Source organism: Muscardinus avellanarius (assembly GCF_963383645.1).
Source record: "Muscardinus avellanarius genome assembly, chromosome: 4".
Lineage (NCBI taxonomy): Eukaryota > Metazoa > Chordata > Mammalia > Rodentia > Gliridae > Muscardinus > Muscardinus avellanarius.
This window is the reverse complement of record NC_137789.1, coordinates 142,361,978-142,378,090: the sequence shown is the minus strand read 5'-3', so window position 1 is coordinate 142,378,090 and position 16,113 is coordinate 142,361,978. Positions and strand designations below refer to the sequence as shown.

At 38.5% G+C, this 16,113-nt stretch overlaps 1 protein-coding gene across 1 annotated transcript; it reads left to right on the top strand.

The window, feature by feature from the left end:
- Positions 1–5,244: 5,244 nt before the first annotated feature.
- On the top strand, positions 5,245–14,818 carry SMNDC1 (survival motor neuron domain containing 1; the record flags this gene model as incomplete). Its single annotated transcript, XM_080695092.1, has 5 exons — positions 5,245–5,364; positions 10,511–10,653; positions 11,295–11,456; positions 13,642–13,795; positions 14,681–14,818. The coding sequence occupies 5 exons, from the start codon at positions 5,245–5,247 to the stop codon at positions 14,816–14,818; spliced, it is 717 nt and encodes a 238-aa protein (XP_080551218.1).
- Positions 14,819–16,113: the final 1,295 nt, after the last annotated feature.

The window sequence follows — 16,113 nt, the reverse complement described above, 5'->3', positions numbered from 1 at the left end:
TAAATAATTTTCACATCTTCTAAACTCAACAATATCATCTAAGATTGAGTCCATATTCAAATTTCCCAGTATCTCCCCAATTTCTTAGAGTCTTATTTTTCCATGCCAGGATCAAATCACAATTTATCTATTACTCTTGTAATCCCAGTACTTAGGAGGATGAGACAGATGGATTTAGGGTATTTCCTTACTTTTTGGGAAGGTGTTTTAAACTCAACTTTGTACTTTGTAGGCCTGAGATCTGAAATCACCTATTTTTTCTAAAAAAATGCCATTTCCTTTAGTGGAGAGTGATATTTTGATATAAAGATATAAGTACCCTTTACTAGGGTGATATTACTTTTAAGATATATATATATATACACACACACACACACACACACACACACACATATATATATATATATATAAATTTCAGGGTGTGGGAGAAATACATATATGTGGATATATTATATACATATATATATATATATATATATATATATATATATATATATATATTTTTTTTTTTTTTTTTGGTGCTGGGATTGAAATCCAGGGCGTCAGCCATGATAGGAAGTGTCCTACCACTGAGTTATATCCCAGCCCATCCACAATCTCTTTTATTTTATAACTATATTTCTTTCCTCTTAAGAGTCTCTCCCTCCCCTCCCTCCCTCCCTCCCTCCCTCCCTCCCTCCCTTTCTTTCTTTCTTTCTTTCTCTCTCTCTCTCTCTCTCTCTCTCTCTCTCTCTCTCTCTCTTTCTTTCTTTCTTTCTTTCTTTCTTTCTTATGGTACTAGGGATTAAACCAGGGGCATTCTACCTCCGAGCTACACCCCCAGCCCTATTTCTTACTCTTTATTTTGGAACAGGGTCTCAATAAGTAGCTGAGGCTGGCTAAAACCCGTGATCCTCCTATCTCAGCTTCCCAAGTACTGGGATTACAAGCGTGCGCCACCATACATGGCTTCCTCCTAAGAGTTTCAACTATCATAAGAACATTTATTATTTGTTTTATCTATACTAGACATAAGCTCTAAAATTATATTACCAACAGTACTATTAAGCAATGAATCTGTGATGTTTGAAGATTTTTGCTTGTTTGGGGTATTTTTGTCCCCAAAATATATGCCACAAGAAATGTAGTTAGAGGTTGAGCATTCTTAATTTGAAAATTCAACATGCCTCCAAATCTAAAACTTTTTCGGGGCCAACATTATTATACCACAAGTGGAAAATTCCACAACTAACCTTATGTAACAGGTCACAGTCAAAATGCAGGTATACCAAAAATACTGTATAAAATTACTTCAGGCTATGTGCATAACATGTATATGAAACATAAATGACTTCATCTCATTTCCAGTGTGTGCATGTATGTGTACAAATATTCCTATATATATATATATATATATGTAAATATTACAAAATGAAAAAATTGGAAACACAAGCTACTTCAAACTACAATCATAAGCACTTCAGAAAAAAAATTTCAGAAAAGAAACGGTACTATTAAATATCACTTCTTGCTGGGCGTGGTGGCGCACGCTTGTAATCCCCGCACTTGGGAGGTGGAGACAGGAGGATCGCGCAGGTTCGAAGCCAGCCGAGCGCGCTGGCTTAGGAGACCCTGTTTCCAAATAAAAATGTAAAAATAGGTCTGGGAGTGTAGCCCGGAGGTAGAAGGGCTTCCAGGAACCCCAGTACCACAATTTAAAAAAAAAAATCACTTCTGAATAAGTCTAAGGAACTTTGAACTAGATTGTAATCTTCTTTTTCTTTTTCTTTCTTTCTTTTTTTTTTTTTTTGGTGGTACTGGGGGTAGAACAATTTTACTGTCCCCAGCCCAATTTTCTTATTTGAAAAGAGGGTCCCACTAGGTTGATGAGAGTCTCACTACTTGCTGAGACTGTCCTTTAATCTGCGATCATCCAAGTACTGGGAAGCTGAGAAAGGAGGATCGTGGTTCTCGCACAGCCTCAGCTACTTGGCGAGGCTCTCTGCAACTCAGTGAGACCCTGTTTCAAGATGAAGAATAATTTAAAAAAATAGGGCTGGGGAGTGTAGCTTGGTGGTAGAATGCCCCTGGGTTCCATCCCTGGTACTGAAAACAAACAAACCAACAAACAAACAAACAAAACTACAACTATGTTGCCTAGATGGAGAGATTAGAAAAGCTCCTGAAAACAAAACTATCACGATGATACTAAAACTCATAATAAATATTTTCCTATATTCTGATCTAGGAGGTTCATGAAGGGTTCTCAAGAGATATTTTTACACATCTATAAAGGAAGATCTTTCTGGTACCAGTTCTTAAAATACATTAATTAGAGTCTGGCATGGTGGCACACACCTGTTATCCCAGTACTTGAGAGGCTAAGAAACGAGAATCAGCAGCTTAAAAGGACTCTCAGCAACCTAGGAGACCCTGTTTAAAACAAAAATAAAAAGGGCTGGGGATGTAGCTCAGAGATAGAATATTCTTGGGTTCAATCCCCAGTAACAAATACACAATTGGAATAAAAACAGCTGTCAAAAATTACATTTTTTTCAGGCATTGTGGCCCATGCTTGTAATCCCAGTACTTGGGAAGCTGAGACAGGAGGATAACAGGTTCATGGCGAGCCTCCGCTACTTAGTGAAAACCTGCTTCAAAACTGGGAATAAAAAATAGGGCTAGGGCATAGCTCAGGGATAGAATGCCCATGGTTCAATCCCTAGTATCGCAAACAAACATTGTTTAAAGAAACCTCTATTATATTTAAGAAAATGTTTAAGAAAATCTTTTCTGGTTTGTCTTTCTTCCTGTCTTAAGAGGAAACTTACACACTGCTGCCCTCTGCAGCACCTTCAATTCTTGCAAGTTGCTTTTCTTCCCAATCACATACACAAACCTGACCTAGTTTCCATCTCTACAGGTACTCACTGTATGGGTTAGTGTGTGTAAAGAAGGAAATGAAAGACTCCTTGAAACGAAAGCGACGAACTAAAGCAGGGCGTTGTCACAACTCAAAAGAGCTTATTTGAGAAGAGGGCCTTTTTATGGGCCCAGCAACAGACCCCACCTTCAGGAAAGGTTCCTTCCTGGGTAGCATCTTTAGAGCCTTTGTTTCAGGTTTTTATCTTTCTGTTTAAATTAAAATAAATTATATACATACCGAAAAGAACAAAAGGAAAGAGGGGGAGAAGAGTAAAAAGGATAAATCGTAAAAGAAAATCAATGTAAAGATTTAGACTCCATCCTAAACCTATTGACAGGTGGGTGGGTCCATCCAGAACTTGTATATACTGTATTATCACGAACACACACTTAACGAGCATTTCTCTTTTAACATAAAGTATTCATACCGCTCTATTTATTCAACACTACAATTTGGACATTGTTTCCTAATAGGCGAGATTAGCCCAGCTAATTAAAACCAAATCGGTTGAAACGAATAGATTTTAGTGGTATTTTGGATTCTATCTCTGAGCTTTAACCTCAGTCCTTTTTTTTTTTTATTTGAAACCGGGTCTCGCTATGTTGCTGAGACTGGTCTTGAACCTGTAATCTGTCTCAGCCTCCGAAATTCGGGGATTACAGAATTGGGATTACCACACCCGGTGGAAATTTTAATAAATTTTAACAGATTTTAATAAATCAATCTCCTCTCCAATAACTCCTGCCACAATTTAACTAGTTTACTCTCGTTACTCAGGCTTTTACTATTATAGTAAGGCAGAGGTTCTCAAACTTGAGATAACTCCCCTGAGAACGCCAGGAAGTGCTCACTCAATTGAACACAGAAACAAACAAATCCCAAGGCTACCGCGTCCAGGCCGGAACTGAGGTAAGAAGCGGCTGTGTTCTGCGCCCGGCGCCTCCCCTCTGCGCCACTTCCTCCCTCCCAGGCCCCGCCCACTTCCCGCCCCCAACGCGAGTGGAGCGAGCATCCTAGAGGGCGCCGGGAGTCACGTGAGTCGAGCGACTCATCGCGAGTGTCTGCTCCTCTCGCGAGACTTCACTCGCCTTGTCTTTTCCTCTCTCCGCCGCCCGGCTTTCCTTCCCCTCCCCCAGCCGCCGACGGAGTTCCTTTTCAGACCGAGTAGGTTGCCGTCGCGGAGACTTGTTTTCGACTGCAGCCGCTCCTGCCGCCAACGCCGCCGCCCCTGGGCTCATTGCCCCGATCCCTTCCCGCCGCCCCATCCCCAGCCCCACTCAAGGTAACGAGCCGGGGAGGGAGTCAGGCCTGGCCGGGCCTCCGCGTCTCCGGAGTAGCCGCGGAGGCCGGAGCGGAGAAGCAGCCGCGGGGCCGGGGCCGGGAGCCCGCTCCCCTCGCCCGTGGCCGGCCGGGCTCCCGTCGGTGGGCTGGGCGCCCGCAGCCTCGGCCGGGCCCGGGCTCGGGCGGTTTCCGGGGAGCCGGTGTTTGAGTTTCCAGGTCTGAAATAATGGACAAAGTTGTGGCGGGCTTTCAGGTCTTGGGTGGCTGGGAGAAGAGCAGCCTGGCTTGCTTAACCCTTTGGAGTCTTTCCAGATTCCAGGCTTTTGGTGGACGGGAGTTTTAAGAACAGTGAAGGTCCTAGGAAGCCCCGTGTGATTCCTTACGAATCATCAGGAAAGGGTTCATTCGTGAGCTGGATTGGGCGAAAAGACATGTTTCCTGGAATGCCTGTATTCGACAGTATTTTTGTGGGGTGGGGTTTTTTTTGGGGGGGAGGAGCTGGGGATCGAACCCAGGTCTAGGCAACGGCTCTGTCACTGAGCTACATTCCTAGCCCAGGCGAGAATACTTCTGTCAAGAAATTGTATCGACAGTTACATGCTTAACTGGGTGAAAGATTTTTGTTCTGAAGAACTTTCACATACGTGCTTAACTGGATAGTTCAAATAGAGAAGAGTGATATGTGTGGTTAAGTAAAAAGTAGTTTTTATCTGGCGTTGGAAGCATTCTTTCTACAGACCAGTGCCTATTTTTTATTAAAGAATAACTTTGAGTAAAACAGTCTTCTGTGTAATAAGAATTAAAATTAGAAAATTTTCTTTCCCTCATATCATGCTTTTTCTACCCTTTTTTAAATAGAATTAATATATATCTGTAATCTTCAAAATCTACTGTTTTGAAGTTTGTAATTCAAGTCTGAAGAGTACAAACAAGGTGATGAATTAAGCTGTGATATAAGGAGTTGGGAGTAAAACTGGCTAATGCAGGCAGATTAGGGAATATTCCATGTGATCTGATACTTAGTTTTCATGGACTTAACCTCGTTGATTTTTTCAGAGATGTCAGAGGATCTAGCAAAGCAGCTGGCCAGCTATAAAGCTCAACTCCAGCAAGTTGAAGCTGCACTATCTAGTAATGGAGACAATGAAGATTTGCTAAAATTGAAGAAAGACTTGCAAGTAAGTAGCGGTGGACAATTAGAGGTGACATTGCTTGAAAAGAGTATTTCCGTGTTTTTCAAATTATTTTTTAGAATCCATAGGTCCTCAAAAGCATCACTGGAGGGGGTACGCCCTCCATTTGTGTATGTGTGGGTATATATACATAGACACTGAGGCATATAGAGAAATATGGTTGCTTTCTCATTTTGTATAAATCAAAATGAATGAAACATTGTTCTTAGTTGTTTAACTCTTGTGTATTCTTAAAAATGATTTTCAAAGTACTTCAGACTTTGAAAAGAAATATGCTTTTATTTTTGAAGACTTGGCAAAGGAAATTGAGTTTAAAAAGTGAAAAGTGGAGGAGAAAGAGATAACCTGATTAAGATTCTTTTTAATGATGCAAGATTCTTTGAAAGTGTGGCTTTTTTCCCCCAACACTAGTGAGTTACACTTTGTGTTTGAAACACATCATAAAAGTTAACATGTACATTTTCTGTATTAATGTTATATGGGTGTTTGAACTTAAGACTAGGTTTTACAGTGTTAGTTGTTGACACTTGTTGAAGTTGATGTGAAATGGAGATCTTAATTTGTTTGTCATGGGAAGGTTCAGTAAGTATGAAACTTTCAAACCTGTTCTGAGGTTTCAAGACTAACCTAAAATCCATCATAGTAAGTATCTGTTGTTTCTCAGGACACCAGGATAAGAAAAACACTATATATAATTTGTAAATACTGTGTCTATGACTTTTCATCTTAATAATTTTCTTAAAACTTTAAACCTGGTTTTTAAAGTTCTCAGGGTATTTTGAATTGGTGATCTCTTTACTGATTCTATATCCTATATAAGTAATCTTTCTCTTTATCATACTGTTGCCCATTAGAACTATTAAATTTTAAAGATACTGCAACTGCAAAGAAGTGAAACTTACCTGAAATAGGGTCCAGACTTGGGATTCTGAAAGACCTCATCCAGGCATAATTTAAATTAGTTTTTAATATTTTAGAATATTTTCAGATTCTAGATTTAGGTTAAGTTTGCAATGGTGTGTTATTAAAACACACACAAACACACACACACACACAAAAGCCGGGCGTGGTGGTGCACGCTTGTAATCCCAGCATTTGGGAGGCTGAGACAGGAGGATCGTGTTTGCGGCCAGCCTCAGTTACTTAGGCCCTCCACAACTTAGTGAGACCCTGTTTCAAAATAAAGAATAAAAAAATAGGACCGGGAGTGTGGTGTATCTCAGAGGTTACACACACACACACACACACACACACACACACACACACACACGAAGAAACGGTAATTTCCATTTGAACAGAACCCTTCTTCAATATGTAGAAGCCAGGCCTATGGATTTTAGGGTGACAGTCAAATAGAAAAAAATGTTTTGGAAACAATTTCTGCCATTCCCAGGCCCTTCTGTCAGAATAAATTGATGATTTGTTTCTTGTCTATTAATTTGATATGCTCACATATTTGAGTGTGCGTTGAAGGATGAGGTGGCAAAGGCAGATTGACTACTTGTCGTAGAGCACCAGCATTTTTCTTGCCTCAGATGTTCCAACTTAAATGCAGCCCTCTTTTTCCCTGAAGAAATGAAGAATAGTGTGTACCAGTGCGTATTGTGTCCTGGGCAGTGGAGGAGAGGTATATGTAGAAGGGGAGTTGGGAGTGAAGTTCTAGAACAAATAGTAGTCTGGAGTCTTGGCACAGTTGTCTTAGTAAAACATGATCTATAGTTGGAAATACTCTAGGGAGAAACTGCTGTGGGAGACATTGTAGACGGCACCTACAAGGCTTACCTAGGGTTCAGTCAATGACCTGGAAGTTGTTTATTTATAAAATACCTTGTTTTGTATGCTGGTGTGGTGGTTGTGCACATACGTAGTTTCAGCTACTCCAGAGGCTGAGATGGGAGGGTCAGTTGGGCCCAGGAGTTGGAGGACGTCCTCCACAGTACAGTGAGATCCCATCTCAAAAAACAAAACCAACCACAAGAAGATCCTTTTAAATGCAACCATTTAAAATAACACTGTTCAATAGTTTTCGTTGATGATGGAAATGTTCTGTGTGCTATTTGATATCGTAGCCACCTGCCACATGTGGCTGTTAAATAATTGAACTACAGCCAGGGTGACTAAGGAGCTCGATTTTTAAAGTACACTTATTTAAGAATTCATATGTGATGGATTGAATGGCACAGATTTTATTATGGTGCTGGGGATTGAACCCAGGGGCATTCTTTCCAGGCTACACTCTCAGCCCAATACTGGGATTACATTGCACACAACACAGTGCCTGGCCAGTTTCTTTCTCTTATTTTATCATGGAAAAAAAATTGATTTTGGTTACTAGATACAGATGTGATTTAAACTAAAAACTACTCAAAGATAAGTAACATCTTTTTAAGATTGAATTCTGAGGGGTATTTGGATATATATTTCTATTAATTCTCTTAAAACTACCTAGGTATAGATTCACATGTGTACACACATATGTGTACATGTGTACACAGACACATCCCTCTGCTTTCTGGGATGTATCTTGTGCCATTAGTATTCTTCCTGTTGTGTTTGGTGAAAAGTCTGCTCAGACTGATTACTAAGTTTGTGGCTTCCTCATTCTCATATTTTTGGACCATTATATGGTTTTAATTTCTTGTGTCCTTATGGAGTCATATTCTTATTCTAGTTTTTAATTTGTTTATCCTTTGATTTATGGCAAAACATTCTTTTTGAATTTTTTTCCTTGACTTCTATTTTTCCTGTAAGGTTTCCATGTTTATTATGTACTGTCTTACATACATACAATTACTCAGCTGGCAGCAAATTAATCTACTGAAGTCCTAACTGCCATTCCCCCCCCGCCCCCCCCCCCCCACTTAAAAAGTAGGTATAGTAAAACCCAGGCTGGCTAGGCGACTAGCTCCCCAGGCATTCTATGGTAGTCATACAGATAGTCAATTTATTAGGCTGTTTTGCTGAATAAACTGGTTCTAAAGGAAGCAGGGGTCAAGTCACTTGTCTCATATATTACAGTGGCTCTCTGCATCCCCGAAACACCTTCCTTCAGTAAGCAGAGTGCTTGAGTGCACCCCCTTTGACCTGCTGATATGTAGATCACAACATCTGATGCTTCCTGGAATTGCCGATTACTGTAACTGCTGCCCATCTGTCAATGAAGGAGCAGTTTCAGAACTCAGACTTGGGGGAGGAAAAGTAATTAATGGTATGTACCTTCAAGAACCCCCTCATACATAAAATAGTTTTTCTGATATTTGGTGTTCAATGCACTTGTGAAGGAAAACATTAAGTACGTTCTTCATAGTTTTGTTGGGAGGGGTATGTAAAACCATGGCAAAGTTACAGGACATTAGGGGTGAAATTCTCTGGATTTTGTTCTGTGAAGAGTCGTGTCAAGTTCAGGGCTCTGAAAATTCTTTATAACATGCACAGCTTTTCAGGGCCCTTTCATTTGAAAATTTACTTCCTTATGAATATAATAGGAAAATTTTCTGTATTTAAAGAACTAGAGTTCTAGATCTGAGACTTACAAATGCAGAACTTGTTTGTGCTTTAATAGTCAAATTATCCTTATGAGGATATGGAAGTTTTTAATGATACGGATTTTATGGGTTCTTGGGTAAGGCTTACTGGATTACATTCCTGGCTCGAAAAGTAGTTCACTAAAAACAAGATTTAGATAGTTTATTCTCCTCTACATACTAAACAATTTGGAATTTCTTTGTTTTATTTGCAAACGACTGTCTACTCAAAATTGAGGGCTGGGTATGTAATTCAGTGGTCAAGTGCTTGTCAGACATGCACAAGACCAGCTTCGATCTCTGGCACCACAAAATAGTGTCCTACCTCCAGGGACTATGCAAAAAAAAGTATTTGAACGACTACTTGGCAGTTAATAAAAATTGAGAGATATTAATTATTCTATTAGATTTTAGCTTAAATCTGAGTTTTACAATTCTTTAATTCACAAAGCCTGCATTTCTCCAAGGGCTTAATATTTCCCCCTCCCCCTTTAAGACACAGGCACTAGTGGTTTAGAAGTACCCAGGAAGATTTAGGATTTTTAGGAGAGAGGTAATATTTAACTGTCTTGGCTACAGATTTACTATTATGAAATCTCAGTGGGAGCCAGAAGAAACTAAGTAGAGTTTAACTTTGCCAAGTTTTCTTCCCAACCACACAGTACGGTATTTTAAATGCAGCAGTGTGGGGGGAGTTGGTATGCGAGTTCTTAGATAAGATGGTATATAGCATGGGTCTACATTCGAGTAAAAATGTAGCAGATAGGGAGTAAAGTCTCTTAATTTGTAATGTTCACATTTTTTAGCTATCCCTAACATACATGTGGCTGAAACCAATAAATGGGAGCCTGAAGCCTGAATATAAAAAATATTTGCTACGCAGAGTGGCATTGCCTGCCTGTGTGTGTTACTTTTATTTTTTTCTTTTAAACGAAGCTGTGCTAATATACTTAATAAATGTCAAGGCCTAGAATTTTAAATCTAACTTGATAATTTGCTTACTCAGTTGATGTAGTATTAGAGTAGGAAGGCTGCTGGTTTCTTTAACATATGTCTACAGTATTTAGTAAAAATATGTGGAAGTAGGGACATTTTTGTTTACAAAAGAGGCTGCTTTGAGTATTTTGGAAATTTGGTGAAGGGGTTATTGGCTATAAATGGTTATTATAACTGCTAAATAATACTGATAAAACAGTACAGCTGCATGAAAGATACATGGTAATAGAAAAAGGGGCCATGAATCTTAATTCATTCCCTCATACTTATTTCTCATCTTTAAAGATATCTATTCAGCTAAAATAGGCATTCAGAAATAATACATGGTATACGTCCAATCTATTTTATTTCCATTAGTAGTTGTGGTTAAGTTGAAGGTATTTTTTATAGGTTTAGATCACAGCTCCCCTACTTACTAGTTAGTATAAAATACTGTATCTCAGTTTCTACTTGGGGATAATCACAGTCCTCTCTTAAAAGTGTTATGAATTACAAATAAATACATGAGAATATTAGTGCCATGCAGTGTGAGAGCTATAATTATCAAAAACTAAAAAAAAGTAGTTGACAGTATGAATTATAAAAATATTACGGCTTTTGTTCTTCTTTAGGAAGTTATAGAACTAACCAAAGACCTCCTATCAACTCAACCTTCAGAGACTCTTGCCAGTTCAGACAGTTTCACTTCTCCTCCGCCCACTCATTCATGGAAAGTAGGAGACAAGTGTATGGCCGTCTGGAGTGAAGATGGACAGTAAGTGTAGAAAAACTCTAACTGTAACATGAAATAATAAAGTACAATGGTAAGATGCTTTTATTCGGTTTGAACTACCCTGTGTTAGCTTCTCTGTGTGTGATGTAATTTATGGAGCCAATTTAATTCTTCAGTGGTTGCCATTTATTTCATTTTAGCTTTAATTAAGTTTGGGAGAGGAGAATGGCATGGATACTAGAGGAAAGAAAAGTTAGTGTTTTTTCTTTTTGGTAGTGGGGATTAAACCCAGAGGCATTCTGCCTCCAAGCTATATCCCCAGCCCTATTTTTTTTTAAATTCTTTATTTTGAAACAGGGCCTCACTAAGTAGCCGAGGCTGGCTGTGAACTGCGATCCTCCTGTCTCAGCCCCCCACCCCCATGCTGGGACTACAAGCATGCACCACCATGCCCAGCTTATAAGAGACTTTCTTGGCAATATTTTTATTAGGGATTTTTTTTTTTTTTTTGATAGCAGATGTCTAACTCCAGCCACTCTTGTATTATTTTTTACCATAAAGGCTATTTAGCTATAGATGTTTCATTTTAGTCACATGTAATAATTGAATGACTGCAGTATTAAGTCTTGTAGGCTGAGTACTAAATCTTTACTCACCTGCTTACAGCCATGATATCTTTACAGGTGTTACGAAGCGGAGATTGAGGAGATAGATGAAGAGAACGGCACCGCTGCAATCACCTTTGCTGGTTATGGCAATGCTGAAGTCACTCCACTGCTGAACCTCAAACCTGTGGAAGAAGGAAGGAAGGCAAAGGAGGACAGTGGCAACAAGCCCATGTCAAAGTAAGTGACTGCACTTACGGTGCTCCCCGTGAGATGCTCCCCGTCTGCGTACTCAGGTGGTCTGCAGAGAATCAGTGCAGACTTGATTGAGGCGGGAAAGGTGTGGTACTGTTTACTGTGGCTTTAGAGATTAGTGACAGGGTTAGCACGGAGTGCATATAGATACTCCTAAGTAAAGTGAAGAGATTTTTATTTCCACTTAGGCATTCAGTAAATCTATTAAGAGGACACAGTGTACTTGCCGCCTTCTACTGTATTTTCTATATGCTAGGGCTACTCAGTGAAGACCAGCTCAGACCCTGTTTTTCCCTAGTTTATATCCAGCAGTGAGAACACATAATCAAAGGAGTGCTTTAATTAATAAAATACAGAATTTAGGAAGGGGCATAACACATATGTTAAAGAAACAAAAAGAGGTACCCAAACTAGTTATCAGAGAAATTTTCTTGAGAAAATGACATCTGAAGGGTGAGGGACAGAGGTGTAACAGATTCCTATGGTGAATATTTGGGATTGAAAGATGGGTGGTTTGACAGGAGAAAAGTTAAGAGAGGTACAGGCCAGCTCATAAAGCACTCATAAGCTATTTAATAACATTTTAAATAGATGGGATATGATATGATGATATTTGGGCTATGAATGGTAACCTTCAGTAGAGGCGCAGCTATGACTATAATTCATATATAAAATGGTGGTGGTTTGAACCCAGAGACTAGCAGAAGGGTGCTGTTTTCAGAGATAATAGACAAAATTAACAGTACTTTGGTTAACTTTACCATGTTTACCACAATGTGCTGTCTTTGGGACTCAAGAGTTTTCACAATTTAAGCTGGGTGTGGTGGTGCACACCTGGAGTATCATGGGCTCAAAGGCCAGCCTCAACAATGTAGTGAGGCTTTTTTTTTTTTTTTTTTTTTTGGGTGGTGGTACTGAGGTTTCTGGAAGCCCTTCCACCTCCAGGCTACACTCCCAGACCTATTTTATATTTTTATTTGGTAACAGGGTCTCTTAAGTCAGCTGCCCTGGCTTCCAACCTGCGCGATCCTCCTGTCTCTGCCTACCAAGCGTGGGGATTACAAGCGTGCGCCACCACGCCCGGCGTGAGGCCCTTTTTAAAAATTAAAAAATAAGCCGGGCGTGGTGGCGCACACTTGTAATCCCCACGCTTGAGAGGCAGAGACAGGAGGATCGCGCAGGTTAGAAGCCAGCCGCGCTGGCTTAAGAGACCCTGTTTCAAAATAAAAAAGTATAAAATAGGTCTGGGAGTGTAGCCTGGAGAGAGAAGGGTTTCCCAGAACCCCAGTGCCACCAAAAAATAAATAAATGAAAATTAAAAAATAGGGCTGGAGGCATGGCTCAATCTCCAGAACCACAGAGACACAGACAGACAGACATACAGACAGACACACACACACACACACACACACACACACACACACACACACACACAAATTAAGTGCTGCATAATTTATTTGAATTTGGAAAAATTACATCATTTGTAAAAAAAAAAAATCTTCACTAAGAAAATTAGATTGTAAAACCAGTATATAATCTCTGGTTTTAGTCTTTTTTTGACTTCTGTATAAAAAAAAAGCCATATATAGTCTAGTGGTGGCAATTATATGGTACCAGGGGAATTTTGGTGTGCTCTCTTAAAAATTTCTTCATTGTTTTTTGGTTGGTGTTAACTGAGCAGAGATTGTTGACAATTTTAGATTCTAATCTTATTTAGAATCTTGTATAGAACTTTTTAGAAGTCCTCCTGGTTTCTTTGCTTTTAGTTAAGAATTGTTAGCTAAGATTTCCCTTTGTGCTGCTGCATTCTTCCAATCTGGGTGAAATACTTTGATCTGCATTGAATATTCATACACTTTTTTCCAAATGCTGCACATTACATTTCTTAATTAATTATATATTATATACGTACAGTAACCTACGACATATATATATATATGTCGTAGGTTACTGTTATGTTTGAAAGTTTCCAAGATACTATAGTTTTTCAAAAATATTTTTTCTTAATATCACAAGGTGGTGACTGGCATTGATTTTAATGAGTTCTTTTATTCATGGAGAGAATAGTATACAAGTTTATTGGATTTTTTTATTCCTCACTGCTAAGATCTACAAGGAAGTCATCTTTTAAATCTTAGAGTTGACATTTAGCTCTGTTTTTACCACACAGAAAAGAAATGATTGCCCAGCAGCGTGAATACAAAAAGAAGAAAGCATTGAAAAAAGCACAGAGAATAAAAGAGCTTGAGCAGGAGAGAGAAGACCAGAAGGTGAAATGGCAGCAGTTCAACAACAGAGCCTATTCCAAGAACAAAAAGGGCCAGGTAGTGAATCTTTTCATCATACTCTGTAAAACTGAAAAGTTCATTTTAGCAATGTAGACTTCTCAAACTACACAATCAACCAGTTCTAGAATTCAAAATCTTTGTCAGTCTTCAGTTAGATTTTTGTATTAGCCATTGTTTCTGTAGTAAAAGCATTACAAGTGAGAAAGCTTATAAAATTTATATTAGGAATGACAGAATTTTGAAAAATTATTTACTACCTTCTATACCACTCACAGGCAGTATGCTGAATTCTGCTTTATTGATATCCTTTTATGGTCATTGCTGGTAGATTTTTATTTAGAAGCTTTTAAATTCCCTTGATAAACTTTATAAGTGAGCGTTGGGTGAGAAAATTACCGTAGCATTCATGGAAATTCAGAATAAGGATAACCCGGCTTTCACCCATATCTTGTCTTTCGTTGCTATCAAAATAGCCCCTCCACTAGGACACACGTCTTCTGGAGAGTAGTGTATCCTTTTCAGAAAGATGTTTGTGACTAACATAGGCAAGGGACCTCACAATTTAGACATTTGGCAGGCCCCACCATAAACTTCAGTAACAGCCAGAGTTCTGGTCATGAAAAAATGGATAGTTCATACCTTCAGTTAGGATTTGAGACTGCAAAAGTAAAATGTGGAGACCTTTAAAGGTAAAGGTTACTAGTGTTAGTATTGTGTAGATGTTTTCCACAATTGTCAAGTAGCAGTGGGTGCCTTCCAGTAGTTACTGGACATTTTTGACACTAGGTAGTATGAGGACACTAAGCAATGACACAGCAGAGTGCCCTTTTAAAATACTGAAACTAGAATATATTTAACATTAAAGTTTTAAATTTACTTCCTCCAAAACTAATCAGAAATGATTTGTTTTCTTTTCCCTAGGTAAAGAGGAGTATTTTTGCTTCACCTGAGAGTGTAACTGGCAAAGTTGGAGTAGGAACTTGTGGAATTGCTGATAAACCTATGACACAATATCAAGATACCTCTAAATACAATGTCAGGCATTTGATGCCTCAATAATCCGAAAAACTGTTGGATTTCATCTCTGCAGGGCTTTACATTTACCTTTTTATCCTTATATTTTTCTAAAGGTAAATTATTTGTTAGATGAGTAAGGAAGATACCATTGTTGTCATTGTTTGACTTCAATAGAGTGAAACTTGAAGAAATTCATTTGATAACTGCTTTCATTTAACTTTTCATTACAGTTCCCTCAGAGTTTGTTGAACAAGGCGACTTTTCTAGGTAGGTGCTGCTTAAATCAGCACTTAATTGTTGATCTCCTTAATACAGGCCCCACTTAACTGATGGTATATACTTTTTGTAAGTCATAAGTTGGAACTTTCAGATGCTTTGAACTTGACACATAGTCTAGCAATTCTTTGGAACATTAAGACAAAACACCAACTTGCTAAAGAGATCTTTTTCCCCCTTGACTTCAACTTTAAAACTTAGCTGTTATCCAGATAAACCTGAATATAGGTTAATTTGTAAATGGCAAAGTTTAAGGTTTTTCCTTTCAGTAACCTGTTTCCTAGGCCTATTAGGTCATCTCTAAAATTGATCCAGCTCTTTTATTTTTATTCACTGAGTTAGTTTTATATGAGAAACCATGTTTAGGATGAGCTGCCTTCCTGAGGTGTTTTTGTTTGGTGTTTTGTGTTTCTTTCTTATATATTTGCTTTTTCCTCTGTTGATTTTTCACATGGTTCGTGGTACCATTTTTTTGGATATGTAATGTTTATATGGGAAAACAAAAAGCTGATGTATAGCCCTGTATACAGTGTAGATACTATTTTTGTAAAAAACCAAGGCTAAATTAATGAACAAGAGTACTGAATGTTTCATCATTAAAAATTTCTTGTATTTCTTGTGCATTAATCTGACCATAATTTTCTTGTATATTATGTTCATGTAGCTGAGTTTGTAATTTTTATTAACTAGATCAAGTTACCAGCATTTTTGGTGTAAGTGAGCCTCACAGTTATCCTGAGTTGAGTTAAAGCCAAATACATGCATAGAAAAGGGCCTTTCTAGTAAAGGCAGGAGATGATTTTTAGAATGTGTGTTAATTTCAGTTTTGTATGTTTAACTTTTATTAAATAAAGAGTTTAAAAATCTCCAGGGTGTGTGAAAAGAAGGGTGAAGTCTGTAGCTGCTGGCTGTGCTGTAGTGTGATTAAGCCTCAAACTTGCACACAGAATTGCTATGGGAACAGAATTTTGAGAATGTGATCAAGGTTTCAGTAAATCCTTAAGTATTCCTTCCATTAGACACAAGAAATTGGATCCTAAAGGACCAACTAGTCTTATTTT